Below are 26,233 nucleotides of genomic sequence, written 5' to 3' on the forward strand. Positions count from 1 at the left end.
TCAATCAACCAATCCATCAGTCAACTCTGATTAGCACCTATGAAGTACCAGATACTGTTGGGCCCAGGAATAAGCCCTATCCTCTAGCTCTGTGGCTTGCTCTCTGCAGATTTCTAAGCTGCTTCCTCAAAGTCCAGCCTTACCCCTGCTATGGTCTTGATGCACCTCCCCAAAGTTCATGTGTTGGAAACTTAATCCTCAAAGTCACATGTTAATGATATTTGGAGGTGACTAGGATTAGATGAGGTCATGAGGAATGGGCCCCCCCCCCATGACAGTACTAGTGGCTTTTTAAGAAGAAGACCTGAGTTAGCACGCTGGGTCTGTCTCACCAAGTGATGCCCTCTGCCATGTTATGATGCAGCAAGAAGGCCCTCACCAGATGCCACTGCCATGCTTTTGGGCTTCCTGGCCTTTAGAACCATGAGCCAAATTAACTTCTCTTCCTTATAAATTACCCAGATTCAAATATTTTGTTATAGCAGAAGAAAACAGACTAAGACACCCCTCTTCTATTCTCTCACACACACTCTCTTGGGTTTTTTACTTTCTTCTATGATCTTAGGAGCCACCAATGTGCTAATGCTCTTCAACCCCCTCCCCCCATCAACCAGGTGGTATCCCTGGAATTTCTGACTTAGATTTTCAAATCCCATATGTCTACCCACATGGATTTCCCAAAAAGATGACCTATAACTCCATATGTTCAACTCCAAAGCCATTATTTTCTTCCCCAGATCTAACTCTCCTTCTGTGTCCCCTTCTTGGACAATGGTGTCACTCAAGCTACAACCCCAATGTGTCCTCTTTGATCTCAGCTTCCCGCTCTCTCCCCTCTGCATGAATTAATCTTTTGAAATGGAGAAAGGCACTTCCATGAAGCTGTAGTGCTGCTCAATGCTCTTGCTTATCCTTGTTGGTTCCAGTGGACATTCCCAGTTCATATATTCTAGCCTTCCTCCCACTTCCTAGAATTCTTCATATCTCCATAAGCCATCATCCTGGATTTTCTCTATTTTTCAGAGAACCTCTCATCATTTTCTTTTCTGGTTTCTCCTCCTCTTAGCCCCAGGTCTCCTCTTCCCTCCTCTACCCATCTCTTGCATTCTCTTACTAGGTATCTGTCTATTCCTGCAGTAGCAACTCCTTCAGTTCTAAGGCACGTGTTTTTAAAATTGCTATATTCTGTTACTATAATGAAATAACGGATGCAGACTAAATTCATAAAAAAAAGAGGTTTGTGTAGATCACTGGGTGATTCAAGGGCATGACACCTGCATCAGCTCGGCTCTCATGAAGGCCTCATGACATCATGGTGGGGGCATGAATGAGAGGTCGCACTGCAAAACTGGAAGCCAGAGAGTGATCTAGAGGTTGTGCTTGCTATTGCAAGACTTCAGGCATCCTATGAGAGCTATCTTAATCCCTTCAGAGGGAAGCTCCCTCACTAACCTAAACACCTCCCATCAGGCTCCACCTCTTAAAGGTTCCACACCATCTCCCAACACCACCACTCTGGGGACCAAGCTTCCAAACACACAAACCCTTGGAGGATAAATCATACCCAATCCATAGCAATTGTTCACCTTATTATCTCTGTAAATCAGGAAAACTCCCAGGTGGCAGTAATAAAGAAGTTTCCACTGCCAAAGTGTTAGACAAAGTCCTAGCTGTTTCCATTGTCATTGCTATCACTGAGCTATGGGCTTTGTTGGTTAACATATCTTAGATTAATTTCAATCAATTGTTTAATATCTAGAATGTCCTAAAAAGATCACATCATGTTTCTAGAGAAAGGTGTAGAAATGGGTGGCTAAATTTGATACTATGAAGCAAATATAAATCATTAGAGATATGATCATGATTTCATATTTTCTTGAAAAGAAATAGTCAAATAGTTTCAGGGTCTAGCAAAAGAAGATACCCAGTCAGGTTTGGTGGTGCACACCTGTAATCCCAGCAACTCAGGCAGCTGTTGCAGGAGGCTCTCAAGTTGGAGAGTGAGATCCGATCTCAAAATACAAAACAAAAAAGGCTGGGGATGGAGCTCAGTGGCCCTTGGTTCAATCCTCAATACTGCAAAACAAAAAATTTTTAAAAAGAGGGCTAGGGTTGCAGCTGAGTGGTAGAGTGCTTTTATAGCATGTATGAGACACTGGGTTCAATTCTCAGCACCACTTATAAATAAGTGAATAAAATAAAGGTCCATTAACAACTAAATGTATATAAACATTTTTAAAAAGAGTAAAAAGAAGATATCCCCACGCAGATGAAAGCTACCTTATGTTCTGATACTGCTGGACATGCAAACTGATTGTCAAATAATACCGCAAATGACACATTTGAGGACAAGAGGAGCCGCCCATTCCTTTGGGAGAAGTTAAAAACAAAACAAAACACTTCAGAGTAACCAGAGACCTGTGTGACTACTTCACGTGTCATACAGAAATAATGCCAAGGTAATGTGCAGCAGATTAATTGGAGGTATTGTTATTTCTGATAAATGTCCTTCTTAATTGGAAACATTAGATAACGTTGGCTGTATAAAAATGATGTTGTAACTTAGATCAGTTGAAATATGTCGTATCAGAAGTTTCTCCTTTGGGGGACACAGATCCCTGTGAAAACCAGATGATATCTAGGGATCCTCATCCTAGAAAAATGTGCATATCCATATGACCCAATAATTTATATGTGTGTGTGTGTGTGTGTGTGTGTGAGAGAGAGAGAGAGAGAGAGATTCACAGGCTCCCTGAAGCACCTATGGGCCACAGATAAAAGAATCCTAACACAGAGGCAGGGGGTTGCACCCCACAGGCCTGTCTCCTGAGCTTGGACGTTCCTGTCTGCTGCCCAAATATTCGTACTTGCAAATTTGATGAGTCTCCAAAGCAATAAATGTTCTCCCTTAACCCCAGCACATCTCTGCCTCATACTGTATTCCTCCATCTCACCCAACAGCCCCACAGAGCACTGGCCAATCAAGCCTGGACCCTGGGCTTCATTTTGGACTTCTCTATCTCCCTCACCCTCTATGTTCAGACATGGTAGGGTGGTGGTGAATTCAGACTCCTCTGCATTTCCTGATCCCATCCTCTTCTCTTCGGCTCAAAGCTATCACCGTCTCCTACTGGAACACCTGTGTTTTAGCTGTGGCTGCCTTCTATCTGTTGCCCATTCTACAGTCACAGTGGCTTTGTAAAAAGAAAGCTTGACACATCGTTTGTTGGCTTTAAGCCTTTCAGTGACTCTCCATTATTCTCAACTTCTTATCAGGGTCGCCAACAAGCCCTGTGCCAACCCTTGCAGACTGTCTCTCTTTGCTCCCCCTTGAGGACCGTCCACTCTGGACACACAGATCTTCTTCCATTCCTTTCCTCTGCCATGTTTCTCTCTCTCTCTCTCTCTCTCTCTGGACCACCCCACCAAGTCTTATTTACTTCTGTGTCTTCTGGACTTACTAGGATACTTAGAACCAGGAGGTGTTTAATAAATGCAGGTTGAGGGCCTGGGGTTGTGGCTCAGCGGTAGAGCGCTTGCCTAGTACATGTGAGGCCCTGGGTTCAATCCTCAGCACCACATAAAAATAAATAAATAAAATAAAGGTATTATGTCCAACTACAACTAAAAAGTAAATGTTTAAAAAAATGCAAGTTGAATTTATTTGAAGCCATTTTACTCCATAAAAACAACAAAACAGTATCATATGAAATGGTGAAGTAGAAACCCAGATTGGGTTCCACGCCCAGTTCTGACCTAGAGCAGGTTTGGCACCTCAGTGTGCCTATCTATAATGTGGGAACAAAAATAACGGATTTCAATGAATTGTTGGATTGAATCCAGGGCCTTGAGCACCAAAGAATTTATTTTTTAACCTCATTTTAATTTATGCTGAATTTTCCAGAAATACAGTTACCATATAAATTGAGAAAAGGACATACCTTCTTTTATCCAGTACATTACCAAGCATCGTCTAGTACTTCAGAAAGTTGTGTCATTGATGTTAATACTGCCCTGTGGAATCTGAGTGACCAATGTCAACAGTCTTCTATCAGTCTACATTTGTCACTGTTGCAATATTGGGGATCCAAAAATAATATTTTGCGCTTAGCTCTTATTTCAAGATGTCCAACACAGAAGAATAGTATTGACAACATGCCTTGGGACATCATGGGCTTTCCCATCTCAGATCTGTTCACATTCCTTACAATTCATGCCCATTTTTTTTAGTTCATCATGGTTTTCTGATGTGCCTGAGCATTTAAATACTGAAGGATGTGTGTTGTTTTATTTAGAAGTTGCTGCGTTTTGGCTTTTCCTATAATGTAGCTAGGGCATTGTGTCCATCTTCTGTTTATTTATTTAAGTGCGAGGGACTAAACCCAGGGTGCTTCATAACTCAGCCACATCCCTAGCCCTTTTTTATTTTGAGACAGGATTGCTCAGGGCTTTGCTAAGTTGCTGAGGCTGGCCTTGAATTTGCAATCCTCCTGCCTCAGCCTCCTGAGCCACTGGGATTACAGGTGTGCACCAGCAAGGCAAGCTATTTCCTTGAACTGATCTGTACAGGAAGACTGTTAATGAATCGCATTTCAGGCTGGTCAATGTCTGTTTTAAGTTCCTTGTCATAATCAAGGGGTTGGGAGTCCATGAGAGACCTAAGAATCGTTAAGGGTTTGAAGAGGCTCCAGTACCGGGGCTGGCGTACAGTAAGCACTCTGTCCTGGATGTTGGCACTCTGATTATTAATACATACAGGGCCAGTCGTCACTGTGACATGACATAATTATGATTCAGGATGAAGATCTTGTCTGGCTTCTGCAGAGTGTATTCTCGTTGGCGCCAGTGTTCTCACTGGGGGTTCTAGTTCATCACACATCGGGGGTTGTCAAACAGGAAAGAAGACAGCTGCAGTCACAGCATACGGCACTGTGTGAGGCTATTCACCTCCACTTTCCCAGAATATGCCCCTACTCGAGAACCTTTAAGGGCTCCCCACTGCTCGTGGGCCTTTGTCTGGCACCTCTGTCCCCCTACTCTGCAATCTACTTGCCTCCCAACCTCACAGCCTCCCCAGACTCCACCTTCCTCACCTCTCATCCATTAGAAGGCTCAGCTCCAGCCCCTCCTCTTACCTGTCCTTCCGAAGGAAGCTTGAGTCTCATTGCTTCTGGGAAGCCTTTCCAAGTCACCGGGAGGGCCACAGTAACTTCCTGAGCCAAACTCCCTACAGGCACTGACGGTGCCGTTGGCAATGAGCACTTACTACGCAGGTTGTCTTTAGGTGAGTGAATTCAATCTCACTCGCCCATCAGATTGAGAACACTCTGCAGTTTGGGAATGAGTTTATAAAAATCACAGGCAGTAAAGTTAAAATGACGGTGATGCTAACAGCTGTGTGTTCCCTGGAGACCCAGCGCCTTTTGCCTGTGTTTCCACACTATCCTCTCTCATGAGCCTTAGAATGAAGCAGGTGCTCTTAAGTCCTCAGTTGAAGCTGAGGAAGCAGCTCAGGGGCAAAGAAAGGCCCAAGACCACCCTGCAGGCAGAGCTAGGATCCAAGCCCACCCTGGCCTGGATCCAGAGGCAAAGCCCTAGGCCTCTGCTCTCTTCTGCCTGGTGGATGAATGAAAGGTTGTGGCGAGGAGGAGACAGGTACTCATGTACCACAGAGCGCCAGTTTGGGATCCACCTGAGCACACCTGAGTTCAAGTGCTGAATCCTTCCCTCACTCTGTGACTCTGTGCCTATCATTTCTCTCTCTGGGCTTTTGCATCTTCATTTATAAAGTAGATTTGCCCAACACTTGCCTGACCAGCCTCTTGTGAAGATTGAATTAAGTGGTGAAAGGGGAGTGCTGAACCCCACGGAAGGCATACAGCAGGTATTCCGTAAATAATGTTCCCAAGTTTTGCAGAGAGATCCTGAGCTTTGAACCTGGGTCTCCCTGACTCTGCTGCTCTGTGCCACGCCCCCTTCCCTTCCACCTGTGATCACCCTCCATTTGCTCCTGGTTCTCAGACAAGGGAACTGAGAACACTCTGAGCCGCACACATTGCTATCCACCCTGCTTTAATCCTCACTCGTCTTCTCCGGGACAAGTTTCCACCCCGCTGTTTCCTTAGCCACTGTGGGCAGAGAGAGAGACTTGTCCTGGGAAGTGCCATGGAACTGTCACCCCCATCAACCAAACAGGTCCTAGCACACGACAGGCCTAACATACTTAGTGCTACTTTGAAATGGACTTTCTGACCACTTACAGTACATGCTATGTGACTTACCCTAGGAACAAGGTAACAGATGCTCTTGGCATCCCTGATATGCAACAAGACCTCCTTGATCGATCGAACAATTGATCCATCTATTTATCTATAGGAAGGAAGAGGGATGGAGAGAGGAAAGGAAGGAAGGAAGGAAAGCAGGAGAGAGGAGGGAGGGAAGAGGGAAATGAGCCATGTCCACACTGTCCCTGTTCCCCTAGAGTCCCCTTTCTCTCCTGTGAGCAGCTAAACACAGTCCCTACTTCACCCTCCAGTGAGGGACGACACTGCCTCCTGGGAACCTGCTTGTCCTCAGCCCAGGGGGATTTTATAACTGCCTGTTGACTGGATTCCCGCTCCAGCCTGTAACTCCGTTAGAGTTGGCATCTGCAGTCCCTGGCACAGGACACAGTACACGAGACACGCTCAGCAAATATTTGCCCCACCCACGTGATGAGAAATCTCTCTGGGCCCCCAAGCCTGACGGTCATGACCCAGCAGCAGAGGTGATCTTGGAGCAGCTGCTGATGCTGACAAGGGCTGTCGGGAACAGACTGAGAAGAAGAGGATGGGGGGAGATCCAGGGTTTCCTGGAGGTGCAGAAGATGGCAGGGTGTGGCAGGTAAAACCAGGGATGGAGAGTCTGAACCTGCCTATTCTGGGGCCAGCAAGCTGCTCTGGAACCAAGATCATTGCTCCACCACCAAGAACTAACCTTGACCTCCGATTTAGACCTTTGGAGTCTCCATTTTTTCATGTCTGCAAAACAGGCGGTGATGAGCGCCTACCTCCTTCAGTGGGAGGTATTTTACGTGGCCGGTGGTTGGCTGTGTGTTCTCAAGCACACCAGGACCTCATTGGGGAGAGAACAGGGCTGAGTTTGTGGATTAGTTATCTGTCCATGTTATGGTTTTGATGTGACATGTCCCCCGGAGGCTCACGTGTGAGATGATGCAAGAAGGTTTAGAGGAGAAATGATGGGGTTAGGACAGCCTTAACCCAATCATCGAATTAACCCCCTGATGGGATTAACCGGGTGGTGTCTGGAGGTGGGTAGGGTGTGGCTGGAGGAGGTGGGCCATTAGGGATGTGCCTTTGGGGGTTATATTTGGTTTCTAGTGAGTGGAGTCTCTCTGCTTCCTGATCATCCTGAACCGCTTCCCTCTGCCACATTCTTCCTCCTAGAGCCTCACCTTGAGCCTGAGGAATGCAGCCTGCTGTCCATAAACTGAGACCTCTGAAACCCTGAGCCCTGATATACACTTTCCTCCTCTACAACTGTTTCTAGTGAAAAAGGTGACTAAACAGTCCACCTGTCCGTGTGGCTATCCAAGTGCCTTCTGCCCACTGTCACCCACTGAGCCACCCTCTCACCTGGCCACCTCCCCATGCATCCATCCAGACCTCCATCCACCTACTTGTTCACCCACCCACCTACTCACCTACCCATCATTTTAAATTTAAATTCTGGGTTCAGGGCTAGCAACCATGAAAATTCAGAGGTTTCTTTTCTTAAAGCTCAGACATGTGTATAAACACATAGTAAATTTATAAATGCACCAAGTCTGTGATACCGTGGTGGGAAGCCTGGAGTACAACTGAGAAGGGGCTTGAATGCCAGGCTAAGGAGCGATACTGAAGCAAGGGCTCTGGCATCAGACACATCTGGGTCTGAATATGCACACTAGCTTCGAGGCCCTGCCTTACAAGAGGAGGCAGAGACACTACTGTGGTCTCCAGAAGGCTGATGTGAGAGTTACTGGAGATGCTGCTGCGCAGGGTTTAGCACTCACCTCAGCACACACAGACAGATCTGCATGGAGACCTGCTTTGGCTAGACAGCTGTAACAAACACGTATGGCAAAGAGCAAAGGAAGAATTTATGGTGGTGGGATTTGGGAAGACTATCTATTTATTTTGAAATAGCTGATAACAGACTACTGTTGGCGATTTTTAAAAATCAGGGTTGGCGCTCGGGGTGATGGGGAGCTACTGTTAGAGGTCTGGGAGAGTTACAGGACACCAGCCATCATGATGGAGTGGAGCCTGGTTGTGGCAGGCAAAATAGCCTGGGAGGGGAGAGTAGCTCCCTGGTTCCATCACGCAGGTGTGAGATGGGGCCCACCTGCCTGAAGGTGCTGTGGAGATGCTGAAATGTGCAGGGCATCTAGGTCCTGCGAGCCATTCCAACACTCACCTAAGTGCTTGCTGTGAAGGAGCTTTGCTGATGTGACCTGCACACAGTCAGCTGAGTGTCAGAGAGGGGGACTATGCTAGACCACTTGGGTGAGCCTCTACCTGTCAGGTGGAAGACCACAGAGCATGGCTGAGACTGCCCGGATGAGGCAGATACGTCTGCCTATGCAGAAGGGTCTCAGCCTGTCCTTCTTGCTGCCTGCCCTCTGGGGTTCCGCCCTGTCTAGCCAGCCCCTGCACCTCCACTTTCTCCTGCTCCTGCTCCTGCTCCATGGTCACACATCACTTAATAATGGAGACACCTTCTGAGAAATATGTCCCTTGGTGGTTCTGCTGAGGAACATCACAGAGAACACTTTCATACACCTGGATGGTCTCTGTCACTCATTCCATGTGGCCTCTACAGGCAATCAAGAGATGTGGTGGACACAGGATGCACGAGGCTGAGACTGTAATGTAGCAGACTGTTCCAAGTCAACTTGCTTCTTTAATGAGTAGAAGGAATGTGCTCGAAAATAACTGTAAGAAGTACAGTAAATACACGAACCAGGAACATCGTCAAGTATGCATTGTAAACAATTAGGTGTGCCATATTTTACACAACCAGCAGTGCAGTGGCTATGTTTGCCAGCATCCTCTCAAACACGTGAGTGACAGGCTATGCTGTGACATTTTGATCGCTATGATGTCATTAGGCGGTAGGAATTTTCCAGCCTCGTGATTAATCTCACGGGACCATCCTTGACCATGTGGTCTTTTGTGGATTAAAACATCCTTCCCCAGCGCAGGATTCTTTCCTGCTGGGTCTGTTCTCTAGCTGGATGCTGGCCCATTCAGGTGGTGACGGGGACGGGGAGGCAGGAAGAACCTGCCAGGTGCTCTGGAGGAAGATGGCATCTTCCATCCATCCCACCTGCACTGGGTGGGGGTGGGAGGCTGGCCACCTGTCTATTGGTGACAGCAAGCAGGTACCTCTGTGACATGCCAGCTGTGACCGACTCTCTAGTCTACTATCTGCCAAGGTTTACATCGTCCCTTACTGTCACCTCAAATACCCCCAGGGGCCTTTGCTAATCAGTGCTCCTGTCACCTGTCAGAACCAGCCCACAAGTCACCCCCAGCTCGGAGCCTCTCCGACAGGTGAGACACAGTGTCTTGCAGCCCTGCTGCCTGTTCTGAATGCCCAACATGGGCTCGTCCTCTCACCGGGAACAACTCCCTACTGGTCACCACACTTTCAGAACTAACCTTAATATCACGGTAAACGGAGGTAAATGACCCAAAGAGGTAAAGTGACATGCACGGGCAGAGCCAAAAAAAGTGCAGGGCGCCCTGGACTAAAGCACATGGTTGGCCAGAGGTTGGGCAGGACCCGAGTCCCCACACCTGCTCATCTGCGTCTTCATCGTGTCTCCCACGGGGCTCACACTTGACAGGTGCAAAATAAACTCCCCACTCCTTTCTGGTTTTATTTTCCCAACAGCACTGTGTTTCATCTTGTGCTGAGGGCAAAGCTGTGCCTGCCACGTGGGAAGGTGGCTTTCCGTATCCCAGGGAGACCCGTGCACGCAGGGCGCAGCACCAGGTGCCCCCGGGAGGTGCTCGGGAAGGGTTAACAGTGCTCACCTCCTGCCAGGCCCCGCTTGGGGGCCCTGAAGGCTTTCTGCAGAGCTGGCCAGCCCCGCAGAACAACCCCCCCCTCCAGCAATCATTCGGACTTTGGGGGGCCTTTGTGCTTTAATAAAGACAGTGTTACTGAGTCGCAAAGCCTCCCTCCTGTCCAAGTTTCCTCGCTGCCAGGGTTCCTGCTAAAGGTGAAGCTCCGTCATTCAAGGCCAGAGAAAGGGTTGAATCGAGATGCTGGACTCTTTTTTGACTTAATGTCACCATCTACCACTCTCCCCAAAGCACAGTGTGTGAGAAGGGCTTCCCGTGCTGCACAGAGGACCCCTCAGCGCTGGCTTCGAGTATCCTCGGGTTCTGGGGGACCCCGGGGCAGGGGATCTCCCCGAGCCGGCTGCCTGGGTGCTCTGCATGCATCTCATGAGCGCTCTAGTTTCCTCTCTGAATGCAGACATCGGCCCCAGCCGCTGGGAGAGAGCCCCGCCACCAAGGCCGCTCTCCGGCTTGCTTCAGGCAGCAACAAAGGCCACTTGAGGGCCGAGGGACAGCGCTGCCCAGTTCCTTTCCTGGGCCTGTTCTCTGCTCTTTCACACATCTCTCCCTTTTATTCCCTCTGCCCCCCCTTTTACTCTTGCTTTATGCCTCATTGAACCCATTAGACACTTTATAGGGTGCTCCTGAAGAATAAATTGTCTGTGTGGGGCTCCCGATGGTTTCCCCTGCTGGGGGAGGGGGGGAAGGAGGAGCCTCCTGCAGCCCAATCCAGGCTGGGTCTGCACCTGGCAGCTGCAGGGTCTGCAAACCGCTGCCCACCTTCCCATCAGCCTGGGGCCCACCGGGCTCCACCCTGACCCCACGGGCTCTGACTTCATCCCCTCTCTGGTCTGAAAGCACAAGCCCCTTGAGCCTCTGTCTTCTCATCTGTGCAATGGGTGTAACCGCAGTGCCTTCCTTGAGGCGTGCTCTGAGGCCTGAATGGGTTAAGGCCTCAGAACACATCCCTGGTGGAAGAAGGCGCCCCCTCTGGCCTTTGCTTTAGTATTACATGGTCTGTTTGGGAGTCCTTGTGTCACCTCCAGTCCTTCCACTTGTTGGTGAATGAGGGAAAGCAATGAAAAAAAAAAAAAATCAATTCAAGGCTATTTGCAGCTGTTTCTGGGTGAGTGTGTCTGTCTGTGTGTGGGTTTTTTTTTTTTTTTTCTTCTTCCTCCTGCCTTGGTGTCCTAGAGCTTTGAAAAGAATAAAAACAGAGCCCCAAAGCAGTGAAAAGGCATGATTCTTCTTAAAATCCCAGCTAATCCTGCAGCTTCCTTTAAAGGGGTGAAGGGAGGAGGCGGGGAAGGATCAGAATTGTTTTTGCAGGGCCCTCCCCTCCCAACCACTGCTCCTGGAGACCAGGAAACGAGGGGCAAAAATCCATAAATCATCCACCGAGAGGAGGACAGGAGGAGGACCAGGCAGGAGGGAGAGCAGGGAATGAGAGCCAGCTGGGGAGGTGGCATGGGAGCAACGTGAGGGGACACTGTGACTATCTGGTGGGCGGGGATGGCTGTCTATGGAGGGCAGAGCATCTAGGCCAGAAGTTGGGTGGTCACTCTTATTCAAAAGGTGATGTCTCAGAATCCTGCGCTGCAGTGTGTGCTACAGCATGAGGATGCCCACCCTAAACAGGGGCTCCGTCTGAGCACCTGTCTCCATCCCGTGACCATCAAGTCCCTGATGTCTGTGGCCCCTGTCCCCCACCAATCCATCCACATCAAGCATCTGAAGGCTCCCCTCCCACCTAAAGACATTCAGGGGCTCTCTGCAGGACTCAGAATGAAATCCTCCTCGCTTCTTCGTGGCCTATGAGACCTGACCGCTGCCCGTGTCTCTGCTCATCTCCTGCTGCTATCTCCCTCCATCACTGATTCCGGGCCTGGCTGTGTTTTGCCTCTCAGATTCACCGGGACCTCTCCACCGGAGAACCTCATGGTGCTCCATTCTGTCCTGCCCTTCCTGTGGTATACAGAGGCTCTGTTCTCTTTCACTGCCTGCTCCCTCCCTCCTGCAGCATTCTCTGAAGCTTATTTTCCACCTCTGACCCCAAAGACCATAAGCTCCAGGGTCTGGTTCATTCACCACCTGAAAAGGAGCCCTCGTCTAGTACCTGGAATATAGTAGGTGCACGATAAACACACAGGGGATGAGTGACAGAATGACTGGGTGAACGAACAGCGTTCCTAGCAAACTTGAGCATCTCGATAGAAAAGACAAAACACTTTGGGCTAAAAGGAGGGGGTTTTAAGGATTCTTCAGAAAAGCTTTCCATTGCAAACCACAGGGCCACTTCTCAGTGTCCCAGCAGCCGTACTTTGGATGACAGCAGTTTTCGTATTCATCTCTTGTGAAGTGGGAAAGTTTACATAAATTAGTTCATGAGGTTAGACTCTACTATCGGTCCACAGATGACTTCTGTCAAGGGTCAGATCCTGAATACAAGTTGAGTAAACAAACTTTATCAAAAAAGACGGGGGACCAGCCGGGTGCAGTGACTCTGGAGGCTGAGGCAGGAGGATCACAGGTTGGAGGGCAGCCTCAGAAATTTAGTAAGATTCTGTTTCAAAATTAAACAAATTTTAAAAGACTGGGGATGGGCTGGGGCTGGGGCTCAGTGGTAGAGCACTTGCCTGGCATGTGTGAGGCACTAGGTTCGATTCTCAGCACCATGTAAGATAAATAAAGGACTATCAACAACTAAAAAAAAAAAAAAAATTAAAAAAAATTTTTAAAAAAAGACTGGGGATATAGATCAGTTTTGGTAAAGAGCCCCTGGGCTCAATTTCCAGTACCCCCTCCAAAAAGAAAGGGAAGGAAAGAAAGGAAAAAATATAATTCTTGGGATCAGAAATGCTTTGGATTCTGGATTTTTTTGGTTGACTTTTGGAATATTTGCATATACATACTGAGATATCTTGGGGATAGGACCCAAGTCCAAATATGAATTCATTTGTTTCAAATACCTCTTCTAAAACCACCTATGTTTTTAATAATTTGGTGCACCAAACAAAGTTTCACAATGTGAAACGTTCCACTTATAGCATCATCTCAGCGCTGAAAAAGCTTTGAATTTGGAGAATTTTGAGCTTCAGATTTTTGGATCAGTGATGCTGAACCTGTATGTTAGGTTTTGAGGGTCACACAGTTTCTGTTGCCATTGTTCAACTCTGCCATTTTAGTAGCACAAAAGCAGTGAAAGGTAATGTGGATGTGGCTATGTTCCAATAAAACTTTACTTATAAACTCAGGCAGTTGGCCCTCAAGGCACAGACAACCAAATGTTGGATTATATCAGGCCTAACAGAGCCACAAGAGAAGGATATGTAATAATACAAAGTGTTTTCAGGCTTTTGTTGTTTGTTTTGTTAGTTTGCTTCTGTTTATTTATTTAGTTATTTAGTTTTTGAATCAGGGATTGAACCCAGGGAGGCTTTACCACTGAGCCACATCCCCAGCCCTTTTAATTTTTTATTTTGAGACAGAGTCTCACTAAGTTGCATAGGGCCTTTCAGTCTTCAACAAGTATGTATAGAGTTACTAAGAAAATAGCACAAAGCTGTAACATTATTGTATAGGCTGTAGTGTGATAAAATAGAATGAAAAGAAGAACCCCTCAAAATAATTTGAAATCATTGTTTTGTAGAATATGAAGAACTTAGGAGTATCATGTACATCCTGGTGAGATGCTTGTGCAAAAGGGATAGTTCTGAGATCAATTTTCCCGCAGGAGGTACTAGGGAGCTACTGAATGCTCAATGCTTGCTGAATGTGTAAGTGGGTGTGACTTAATAGTTTCAGATCTCTGAGACCAGGAAGAGAAGCAGCAGTGGCAAGTGGCAGCAGTGGGCAAGATGACTTTGGGTGATCAACAAAATAGGGATACACAGGAAAACCACAAAGATGTCTCCACATTCTGGTCACTTTGTTTCAAATATCCTGAGTTAAAATGAAAGCTGACAAGCCACGATTTAGAAGTTTCCTTCTAAAGAAAGCAAATATTTCAGCATCTTGTTTCTCAGGACTTAATATATGATTGAGAAAGGTTTTTTTTTGGGGGGGGTGGCGGTCCCAGGGATTGAACTTAGGGCACTTGGCCATATCCCCAGTCCTATTTTGTATTTTATGTAGAGACAGGGGCTAAGCAACTCAGGGAGACCCTAACTTTCGCTGAGGCTGGTTTTGAACTCGCAGTCCTCCTGCCTCAGTCTCCCAAACTACTGGGATTACAGGCATGTGCCACTGTGCCTGGCTGAGAAAGTATTTTTTTTTAAAGTCCATGGGGAATTTCTAGAATTTCCAATAGAGTCTAGAAAGTGAAGGAATAGCTATATATCACTAAAACTGCAGCTATTTTACTGGGGCAGGCGGCACACGCCTGTAACCTGAGCGGTTTAGGAAGCTGAGACAAGAGGATCGTGAGTTCAAAGCCAGCCTCAGTAACCATGAGGCGCTAAGCAACTCAGTGAAACCCTGTCTCTAAATAAAATACAAAAGAGGGCTGGGGATGTGGCTCAATGGCTGAGTGGCCCCGAGTTCAATTTCCAGTACCAAAAAAGAAAAAAGAAAGAAAAAAAGATTAATAAGTGCCTCCCATGTGCTCAGAACTATCAGGGACATGTTGCCTCGAATGTGCACATTCCTCCCTTGCTGGAGGTACAGAACAACGGAAGACCTTAATTAGGGAAGGCAGTCACACCCAGGTTTGAATCTTACCTCTGCCTCTTGCAAGCAGGTAGCCTTGGGCAAACTTCACCACACTCTCTGAGCCTCCACTTCTATAAAACAGGGTTTCCACTCAAGGAAACCCAGAGGCCTCCTGGCTCTGACATGCAATATGGCAATATTCTGGGAGACAATTCTCCGCCATTAGAATCCCCAGGTTTTTACAATCTGCTTGGCTTAGCTGTTGTATTTTTTAATGCCAGCACTATCTGCATTAGGAGTGCTTTCCTGGTTGTGTCCTGCCCTAGAGGGCTGCAGGCTTGGTGGGGACCAGACCAACTTTGTCTTCACCATGGTATCCCCAACCTCCCCCACTGAGCTAGAAGCATGGGTGGAACTCAGGCTTTCTATGTGGGTTTACAAAGCGACAGGTACAGAGCAGGCTCCTTGCGATGCACTTAAGCTGGGACCTTTGAATACCTCTCTGACTCCGAGGAGGTTCTCTAAGACTATGTATCGCTCTCTGATGCTAGGGCAATCTGGAACACTAGCCTCTGTGGTGTTAGTTGTCTCCGTGCTGGCTGCATTGGGCTAAAGTTGGAGGTAAGAGGGCACCAGGAACCAATGCATGGATTTTATCCCAGTCTTCCGCTTCCCACCAGAGTGTCCTTGAGCAAGTTACTTAATCCCTTAAATGAATGTTTATGATAAACAGAAATTTCTGCTGAGGTCTGATCATGGGAAGCAGGCTGGACTCTCCAGGGAGGGATGAAGATGGAATGGCAACTCAGTTACCACCTGGACGATACCAGGGGAATGGATCTGTCCCTCCTTTACAGCTCCATGAAAGTGGCTCTGCTTAGGGTCCCGTGGTCGGGGGCCATGGGCCACTCTGCCCACTCTGGAAGTCTCAGATGACCCAGTGTTTTATTTTTAGCTGTTTTTGTACAGAACCCAAAAGACCTTTGGACACTGGGCTCATCTCCAAGGTGAAGCAAGTAATAAACAGAAACAAATGTGCCACATCGTCCTCTGAAGAGTTCACTTGATGATTCAGGGACTCCTGAACCCCTCTTTAACTGTCGAGATGTGATCCACTGAACCTCATCATTTATAAAGTGCTGGGGGTCTAGGCTCCTGTTGCCTGCCTGACACTATGTGACCTTGGACTAGTTCCTTCCCCTCTCTGACCCTCGGTTTGTTCATGCATAAAATAAGGGAACGGGTGGACCGGATGGTTTCTAAGGAATTTCACATTTCATCCTGGATGCTAATGCTGGCCTTGGGTGTGGGACATGTAGCAATCCATGAAACCCAGCCTTCAAGAAGATCCTTGGCTCATTAGATTTCAGCATTTCCCTTAAAAGCACCATTTAGATACTGCAACCAACAATCATAGAGAACCTAAGATATGTTCAGCTATCTCATTAACCACCTCTTTCTAACCAGCCCACAGGAAAATCATTAATTGAACCCATATTACAGAGGGCAGAATAACAATGACATATCCAGAATATGAGCTGTGAAGTCACCAATGCTTGGATTTTCATTCCAATCTTCTGCTTCCTACTGGAGGGTCCTTGAGCAAGTTACCTAATTCCTCCAAGCCTCAGTTTCCTCTTCCATAAAATGGACATGCTATAATAGCTCCTGCCTCACATGGTTGTTCCACATGCCTGAGTGGCACAGGCATGTGAAACAGGATGAAATGCTGGATAAATAATTAACTATTTGGGGCAGGGGTTGAGGCTCAGTGGTAGAGCGCTTGCCTAGTGTGTGTGAGGCCCAGGGTCCGATCCTCAGCACCACATAAAAATAAATACATAAATAAAATAAAAGTATTGTGTCCAACTACAACTAAAAAATTTAAAAAACAATAACTATTTACTGTGGATCATTGTCACTACTGCTACCGTTACCACTTCTACTGGAGATGAGAAACTGGAGGCTCGGGAAGATGTGGATGTAGGGTGATCACTCAAAACAACACAAGGTTCCCACGTCAATCAAGAGCCCAAGAGAGGCAAGGATCGGGTAGCTTTGTGGTCAGCGCTGAGGTGCAGAGTTGCCATACCCCTATTTCCAGGCTGCTTAATGGCTCCTATCCTCTGGCTGTCCACCTACAGAGACATCAATGACTTCCCCCACTGGGGCGATGTGATTTACTAACTTAGAGGGAAGACACCTAGCAGAATGCCAAGCGTGTAAAAGACAGGACGAATGGTTATTTCCTCGCCTTCCCCACAAGCCTCTTTGGAAATCTCCTAGACCATAGCCTGCCTGCCTTTCTTGGAAACCCTAGTTCTCACACTGTAATTCTCCATTGCTTGGGCTCCGTCATCCAGCCAGGGACCATGTGGCCCCCACCATAATACTGAGCTTTCTCCTGAGGGTTGGGTGGAAACAGATTCTGCTGTGACCCAAGAGATGGAGGCCACATGTGGGCACAGCCAGTGTACCAAAACTTCATCCAGGAAGCCCTTCTCCTGACCACATAAAGTCCCGCAAGACCCCACAGGCCTCCACATGGATCTCCAAGAAGTGGTGGCCATGGAAGCCATGGTAACAATCCCTCTTCCCTTCTCTAAGCCACCACAGGCACGTCCACGTGTTACCTGGGTGGGACTCCAGCTGTGCTGTACTCCATTTTGGATACATGATGAATAATGCTAAGTGTGTGGTAGATACTCAGAAACTACTTCTCTTGAATGAATGTGTTTCATCTTTACACAAGAAAAAATTTACAAGTCCCCATTTAATCTGTATCAACTATGAGTCACGCACTCTGCTAGCGCTCAATGGCACATCCTCGCAGTTGACTCTCACTCAGTGCGCCCTCTTGCCCATCTCGCTGCTTAGAAGGGGAAATGGAAACTTGGAGACGTGAACTGATGTGCCCCAGGTCACGGCGAGTGAGTGACAGACCTGGGGTTTGAGTGCTGACTGCAGACCCTGCTTCTTAACCCCTTCACTGGGTCCCCTCTTCTTTGGCCAGAAGAGGCAGCAAAGAGGGGAACGAGGAACAGCCTGGACGCAGACCGAAGTCAAATATTAATGCAATGATTTTTTGTTTGGAAAAAGAGGCGAGTCCTTTTGCCTTTATGATACAAACTAGAGAAAGCAAACAGGAGCAGAATCACCGTGGCGCTGAAGGGACATGCGTGTTCCTGTTCTACTTTCTGTGGTCCCCAGGCACCAGTATGACTAGGTTTAGTAAACCCTCCTTCTTCACAGGCTGCTGTGTTCTCCTAACCTCCCCCCGCAGGCCAGCCCACCTGGCCAGTAGTTTCCCCTTCATCCTATCGGCCCTGTAGGAATGAAGCAGACCCATCTTTTGCATAAGGACCCCAAGTGACTAAGCTCCCATTTCCTTGAAGGCTTTATCTCCAGCCCCCTGCCCCAGCCAAACACTTAGAACCCGGCTTATGAGAAACATGTTAATCCCAACCAGGAGGCCAAGGAGTGATGTGGCCAGGGTGACCCAGGCACACAGAATGCTTCACCTGCCTCTTTTCTGTGATGCAAGAAAGAGGAAACTAACAGCTCTGATACTTAGCCACAGCATCAGGGGCAATAAGGAATGGTGGGGACCGTGGCCATCCAGAACATTCCCAGGAGGAGGAGGCTACTGGCCACTCACCCACACGCTGCTGTGGGTATGCCAAGTCTGGTGTGGCCAAATCTTACTGTCCAAAGGGTAAGAGAATCAGACTTCTTTTTTTTCTCTATGTGAAACCTCCTAATTTCTAAATGTTGGCATTTAATTCCCTGTGCCCTACCCCTTCTATTTTTTTTTTTTTTTTGAAGTAAAATACGTAAGTGAACTGGATTTAACCAGGAATTTCACATTTCTGACCTCTGTATTGATCCTTATGGCACATGATATGCTCACTGGCCAAAGGTTTCTGTGCTTCCCTAGAGCTCCTGGCTTCCCCTGTGGTTTAGGTAAGGCTGTGCCTTGGGTGCTGGCCACAGTCCTGTCAGAGGAAGAGCCAAATTACACGTGTAACTTCCAGGCCAATGTGGTTATGAGCTGGCCGCCTTCTTCCACTTCTCTGCCCCTAATCAGGTGGCGACCCTGGAGGCCACCTGGTGCATGTGGCACAGTGAGGCTGCAAGATGGAAGCTGTTGCTCTTCCCTCCATAGACTGCAGGTCTGTCAGTGGCCACAGCCGGCACCCCCCTGCCCTGGTCATGCCTGGAGCTATTTCTCCGTAAAAGAATCAATCCTAGCAGTTTAGCATTTCCCACTTTAACTCCACCTTATCTTATGTGGCTCTCAACTCAAAAAGGATCAGACATTTCACAGATGAGCTAACGGAAGCTCAGAAGGTTAAAAATGCACATCCTTGAGGTGCGTGGCAGATACGCAGTGGAGCTAACTCCGGGCTCCAGGTTGGACTTCCAGTCCAGTGCTCTTCCTACCACTCAATTTAAAAGTTGGTATTCACAATCAGAACCCTGAAGAATGTTCCAGGTCAACTGTGAGCTTACTCAAGGATGATTCACGCCTTCTACTGCCCGTGGTTGTTCAAAGATGAGAACTCTTACCTTTCCTGTCGACTTGGTCCCCTTCCAGATACAGAAGTAGCAGATGGTCCAGGCTGCCAGGAGACACAAGGCCAGCTCCCAGCGGAGGTTCCCAATGTGCTCAATCCCATCAGAGATGGCCAGGACCCGGCGCCTGCAGAGGGAAGGTAGAGAGTCATGGGGCTGAAGATGGCCCACTGCGGTCCACGTGCAGCAAAGCCAAGCCTGAAGGGAAGGGATGCACCCACCCCTGCCATTCGCCAAGCATCCTCTCTAAGCCAAACCCTGGGCTGGGCCTGGGTGTCTCAAAGGAATGAGAATTAGCCCCTTGCCTCTATGTATCCTCTCTCCTGGGGGCAAAAAAGATGTGGCACAGGGGCTTAGGGAAGACCAGAGCCACCTATCTTGAGGGTGCCCGGGAGATGGTGTTACCATCCACAACATTCCATATCCCTAAGGGAAGACTGCATACCCCCATCCTGACAAACTCAAGGGAAACCACAGGACTTGCTTCAGGCAGGTGGGATGGTTCACCAGCCTCCCTTTCCCTTGCTATCATTGTTGAAACATTGAAAAGTGTCAAGACACAGCCTTAAGAAGCCTGAGTCCCTGAAGAAGAACCTGAGCTCTCATGCCATCCCAAGTCACAGATGAAATATGCAAAAATTGAACTTTGTTGTTTTAAGCTATGTTGCTCTCTGAGCACTTGTTACTGCAGCAAAAACCATCCCATCCTGACTGCTTCAGGGAGTTTGGAAATGTTCCTGACAGAAGTGATGTGTGAACCCCTTTTTTGAAAGATGAGTGGAACTGAGCCAACAGAAAGAGGGAATGCATATTGTTTTAGGTCAAGGAAATGGGCTGAGCTCAACTCGGAAGAAGGGGGGGCGGCGGGTGCACTTCGGGAACAGAGAGTTGGGTGTGCAGAGCGGGAGAGAGGAAATAGTAGGAAGGGTAAAAAGGGAAGGTATACCTGGAGCCTTTAATATCATGCCATAGGTTAAGGGTATCCCAGAGGGCCCAGGCCACAAGATAGTGGGGACCTGGGTGTGCTGGGCGAATGTCTCCAGCTGCAGCCTTCCCTTGGAACCCATCAATTCTTCAGAGTCAACACAGGCCTGGCTCCCAGAGCCCACGCCTGGGTTTGTGTTTCTTTAAAGTCAAACGCGCCACGCTCCATATTGTGCAGAGCCATGGCACCAACACAAACCCCCCCTAAACTTGCTCCACGAACCCCATTCTGGCTGCCAAACCACCCCCCACCAGTCTGTGCCAGTCGGCTCGGTGCTCTGAGAATGTCCTCTGAGAAAGGAGCTCCCATCCCACCAAGCATGAAAGCAGCCCTCAGTGTCTGTCTCCCTGGGAATCCGCCCCGGGCCTGATTCTGCATTAATTACTCAATGACACCAATTAGCACTGGTCGGCAGGCTTCCTCCAGCCCCAGCCCCCACGGGAGAAATCAGGCAGGCCCCCAAACAAAATCAGACTGTGTGCAGAATCAGAGTTACTAGAAAGGAAACCAGCTTTTTGGATCAGGAGAAGCGAGAACAGCTGTTTCGATACACCTTTACTGAGCACCTACTATGTGCCAGGCACGCAATTAGATACTGAGGATTAAAGGTAAGCATGATATGACACTGACACTCTACTAGGAGAAGCTGGATAGAAAAGAAGCTCAAGCTACTACTTCTTCCAAGAAAGAAGCCGCTCACTTATGATAATGACCTTTACTTGATTTGCTTCTTTTGTGTTAGCTCTCCTGCTTGATTTTGTTTAAAAATGTTAAGAGAAGAGATTTTAAGAGAATCCATATTATAACAGTAGCATATCCCAGTACATGGTCCTTACATTGCTTGCCAGAAATATATTCTTGAGCCCTACCCCAGACCCACCGGAACCCCAATCTTTGCAGAATGGCTTCCAGTGAGCTACAAACCCAGTTTCTAAACCACAATGAGGTTTGAGCACCATAGAGGGAGATTTCCCGGTCATAACGGAATGAGCTACAAATGCCATCCAAGTGGTTTTTAACTTTTTTTTTTTTTTTAAGTAAAGGGAAATTGGGAAGGAAGTATCTATTTTCTTCCTCTTCCAGTTCAGTTGCATTTATCTTTCAAAAGTGTGGCTCAATATCTTCCTCCAGGAAACCTTCCCAGACCACCTGAAGTAGTCAGGATAGGTTGGATTATGCTGCAGCAACAAGAGCTCCCAAACATCTCAATAGTATAAAACAACAAATCTATTTCTTGCTCATGCTATAAGGATCCTTTGAGAAGTTACTGTAGGGATAGATTTTTCTCCCTAGACGTAGACTCTTCTGAGATTCTTTAGGGAATTTGAGGGGTACCCATCAACTCTCTTGTCCCCAAATTAGGAGGCTCATAGCTGACGTATATGTACTGCCTTACATATAGTCACCCAAAGCAATCCCAGTGACAGCCCATCAGGTGGTGAGTGAGAAGGTATAACCAGAGTAACAAGGAAACTGGGTCACGGCAGATGGTAATAACCTGAGTGTGACTCTCGCCCCCAACTCAGAACTTTTCATGAAAGACATACTTACAGGGCCTTCATAGCTAGCAGGGGCACATGCACACAAATTCATGCATTTTTTAAATATATAACTTTACTATTTTTTATGTGGTCCTGAGGATCGAACCCAGTGTCTCGCGTGTGCTAGGCAAATGCTCTACCACTGAGCCACCATGCATTCTTTGATATTCTTGTCTTCTGAACCGGAGACACGAATATTAAAACTGCATAGCGATGGAGTGAGACAGGATGGGCAGAGCTGCCAGGAGTGAGCTGGCTTCCGTCCCCTCTCTTCCACATTCTGGATGCTACCAACTTTTGAGTCCTACAGTCTGCCCTGGTGCCCTCTCATGTAACTGAACAACCTCGTTGTCAGAACGGGAAGCAGAGTACTGAAAGTCACGGAGGATGAATTTACTGATACTGATTTTCACCAGGAATGGACCTTCAGTTTCCAGAAAGAAAAAAAAAAAACGGGGCTCAGCAGCCAGTTCTCGGCCTGCTGGGTTGTTTTGAAACCCACAGGGCAGCCTTTGAGAGTGTGGGGGGCTGGGACAATCAACTCTGAGACTTGGGGGAAGGCACAGCTCTTCCTGGGAAAAAAAAGTTTTCTTAATGACCCTCCCTGATGAAGCGCTGAGACAGAAGAGAGGTCTGAATAAGGAAGAATTCACTGCCAACATGCTGGCCAGCAAGGGCCCAGGAACGAACCTCCCAACAGCATTCCGGATGTAGGAAATGCAGATGATGAGCTGGGCCTCTCCAGGGGGATTCATGTATGCAAATAATATTTATTGTACATCTATTATATGCCAGGCACTACAACAGATTCTTCCTGAAGCACCCTTTTCAGGCCATAGCAACGTATTTCTGGAGATTTCCACCCAGATGCTAAAATCAGAGTTTGGAGGTATAGTGTCCACCCCTTGGCACATGCAGAGACATGCTGGGCTCAAATCCCAGCTCTGCGTCTTGCCAGTTGCTCTATCTTAGGAAGGTGACATCACCTGTCTGGTCTTAGCTTCCTCCCTACCTGTAAAATGGGAATAAGGATGTCTACCTTCCATGGCTCTCCAAGCATACATGAATCTAACCCACCCCTGTCCCTGAGACTGGTTCAAAAGCCATTGCCATCTCAGGGATGGGAAAATGGGGTGCAGACTGGTTAAGGAACTCGACCGAAGTCACATCAGGAGCATGCAACAGGGCTTCAACTGGAGTCCAGGGGTTCTGGCTGCAGAGCCCACACTTTTTGCCCCCGGTTCCTCCTAACCCTGGAATCACTCACTGCCTTCCTCGTTCTTTATAGACTAAAGCTACAGTCCACGCACACCACAAAGCTATCTTATATGTCCCTGTGCGCCAGATAAAAGGAATGTATAGCACCAGCCATTCATGCAGGTATTAATTGATTCAAGTAATTCTTATAAAAGTGCCATCAAGCACCCCAGGTTCTGTGCCAAGTCCGGAGGTCCTGAAAGAGCTCATGGCCTAATGGGAAAGGCAGAGAAGGAGCAGTCAGAGCACAGCCCGGAGAGGTGAGGGTGGTGAAGCCCGAGGCAAGGCAGAGGACCCTCTCTGATGATTGAGGGCAGTATCAGAGTGTTGGGGGATAGGGCTGGGCCCTTCAAAGTAGGAGGAAAGTTAGCAAAGAAGGTGGGGGCACTTGGGGTGGAAAGGCCACCAAGGGCAAAAGCTGGGAAGCTGCAGAGAAAGCTCTGCGAAGCCAGGGAAGGGCAGGGTGTCTGGTTGGTGCAGCCAAGTGGGGGTGACAAGTGGCGCAAGGATGAGGTGCAGTGTAGGCCTTGCTGAGGGGCTGGGGCTGCATCCTGAGGATGGAGGAAACCTAGAAAGGTCTAAATGGGGACGAGACCCCACCAGATGTATGTTTCAGGAAACCCTCTTTGGCTGTAGCAGAAAGAATGGACAGGAAGGATAGGGCAGGGCAGGGGGCCCAATGCAGAGGATTCTGCCTTCAGGTAATTAATGGGGAGGGTCTGGGTCCAGGGATGGGAAAGGTACTGGAGAGAAATAAATGGGTTTGAATGTGGTGGAGTCAGAAAGTGACTGCCTGGCATGATGGGTAGCGGAGGAAGAGGGCTGGGCTGGCACCAGGTTCCCGCTGTGGACGCCTGGACAGATGAGGAGGGCAGGTCATCATCTGAGCAGATGAAAGGCAGCAAACAAGGTAAAGCAGAAAGTGATAAATGGCCAATTGTTAAGACAAAATGATTCTGAGGTGAGGGCCGGGCAGGGGGTCCACCAGGTCCATGCAACACCCAGAGGCTATGGGGTCTCTGGGTGCAAAGCTTGGATGAGAGAGGCAGGGAGGACATTTACACTTGAGGTCCCTAAGAGCTGGGGAAGGGGAGGAGACAGGTCCTGCACCTGAGTCCTCAGAATCCCGACATTCGAGGGTACAGAGAGGAATGGAGGAGCCCTTGAAGGAGGCAAAGAGTGAGTGGGCAGAGAGCCAGAGGGGTGACCATACGAGAGGTGCCCCCAGAGGCAAAGGGAGATGGAGTCTCCTGGGGTCAATCAGCTCAGTGCCAAATGCCCTGGTGCAGTCTAGGGTGAGTTGGGAGAAGGGCCTGGTGGGGGAGACTGGGTGGGGAGCAGATGGGAAGGGAGATCCTAAGTGAGGTGGCTCTTTTAGGAAGTTTAGCTCTGACAGGAAACTACAGGGGCCATGGGGTTCCCAGCCTGTCTTAGCCATGCTTGTTTTCGGGTTGGAGTGACCGGGATGGTACATGGGGAGGGAGAAGTTTCCAGCAGGGAATGAGGATGAGAGAGGAGGGAAGCAGGTAATGGCTTTAAGATGCGGCAGAGAAATAATCCACAGGTGGAGGAGTTAGGGGTGGAGACAGCCTTTCCACAGGGCTGGGAGGGAGGGAAGGAGTGGGGGGGGGAACCAAGAGGTGAGCTAAAAGCAAACTGAATACTTCCACATTAAGAGATGGGGGAAGGAACCAGATAGAAAGGAGCTGGCAGTGGAGGGTGCAATGGGAGAGGCTCCCGTCCCCCTTTGCTCTGTCCTCACAGCCACTAACTGATGCTAGGGGATCATCACAGTTGGCTCTGTCTCTGCAGAGCACTGGTTCCAGGACCACTGCAGATACCATGTCCATGACCAATCGAGACCCTTATAAAGGATGGCACAATATTTGCACATAACCTGTGCACACCCTCCTGTGTACTTGAAGTAATTTCTAGATTACCACCACTGCCCAAGAAGATACAAGTGATATGCAAATCGTTAATGCACTGTATTGTTTAGGCAATGCCAAGGGGGAAAACAGATCTGACAGGTATGATTTTTTCTAAATATTTTCAACCCATGCTTGGTTGAATCCTGGGGTTCAGAACCCATGGAGGGCCGACTACTGACCCCTTTTATAGATTGAGAAACTGAAGCCCAGGGAGGTGAAGCCAATTGCCCAGCTTGCCCGAGTCAGAATTTGGAACCAAGTTCTTTTCTGATGCCGACACACCTGCTTCCCTCCTGGTGTCTCACAGACACAGAGGGGCGGGCTCTGGGGAGAGGAAAACTGCCTCCCAGAGCAGCCAGGGCTGGTGTGACCAGAGACAGCCAAGCTGGAGAACAGCACCGGGCCCCTCCCTCCAGCTGGGAGCCTGGGAGAGGCCCTGCGGGAACAGCTCCCAGCCCAGGCCTGGGGAGGGCTCATCTTCATGCCCTGCACGGAGCCCACAAACAGATCACCTTTCTTTAACCTGCCATGGAGGAAAGTGCTGCCAGGGACGTAGAGACTGCCCTAAAAGCTGGCATGGAGGCGAAGCTATAAATAGCTTTGCTTGGTCTCCCAAAGCAACCAACGCACCAACAAAAAAAAGGCCCATCACCAAAACAAGTGTGCTTTTCCTGCCCCTGGTGGGGAGGGGGAGCCGCCTTGGGGATTCTGCTCACAGTTTTCAGTGCAGAGAGAAGGGCAGTTCCCCCAGTTCTTCCCGTACATGGGGGCAGGGGCACTCCTATAATGTCTACAGCGCAGGGCCCAAAACCAAGCTGGGGATGCAGATAGAGCGAGGCCCCGTCTCGGCATGAATTTTAGGGCTTGGCATCATGCATTCATGGTGTGGACACTTACTGAGTGACACCTATATGATGAGCACCCCTAAGGATCATAACTACAGGGGCGAATGAGCATGCTGCTCTGCCCTCGGGGAGATTATTATACATGGGTCACAAGACTCCACGGGCAGTGACAGCTGCCATGTCCCATCTGCCCACTGGGGCCTAGCATACCAAGTGCAGAAGGTCATCTCACCTTCCTAGCATCTTCTGAGGGGAGGGCAACTCTTCTTCCTATTTTATGGATAAGAAAAATGTGGCTTAGGGAGAAGTGACGTGTCCAGGAAGGCAGAGACAGAAC

General features: G+C 48.5%; 1 protein-coding gene across 1 annotated transcript in view; it reads right to left on the reverse strand.

Moving 5' to 3' along the window:
* Positions 1-26,233, reverse strand: part of Slc6a11 (solute carrier family 6 member 11) — a 128,263-nt gene that overhangs the window by 78,286 nt on the left and 23,744 nt on the right. The window contains exon 5 of the mRNA XM_076841076.1: positions 19,332-19,464. Within this exon, the coding sequence (XP_076697191.1) occupies positions 19,332-19,464 (133 nt within the window). The remainder of the gene's footprint in view (positions 1-19,331; positions 19,465-26,233) is intronic.

The sequence above is a fragment of the Callospermophilus lateralis genome, chromosome 20, assembly GCF_048772815.1.
Source record: "Callospermophilus lateralis isolate mCalLat2 chromosome 20, mCalLat2.hap1, whole genome shotgun sequence".
NCBI lineage: Eukaryota > Metazoa > Chordata > Mammalia > Rodentia > Sciuridae > Callospermophilus > Callospermophilus lateralis.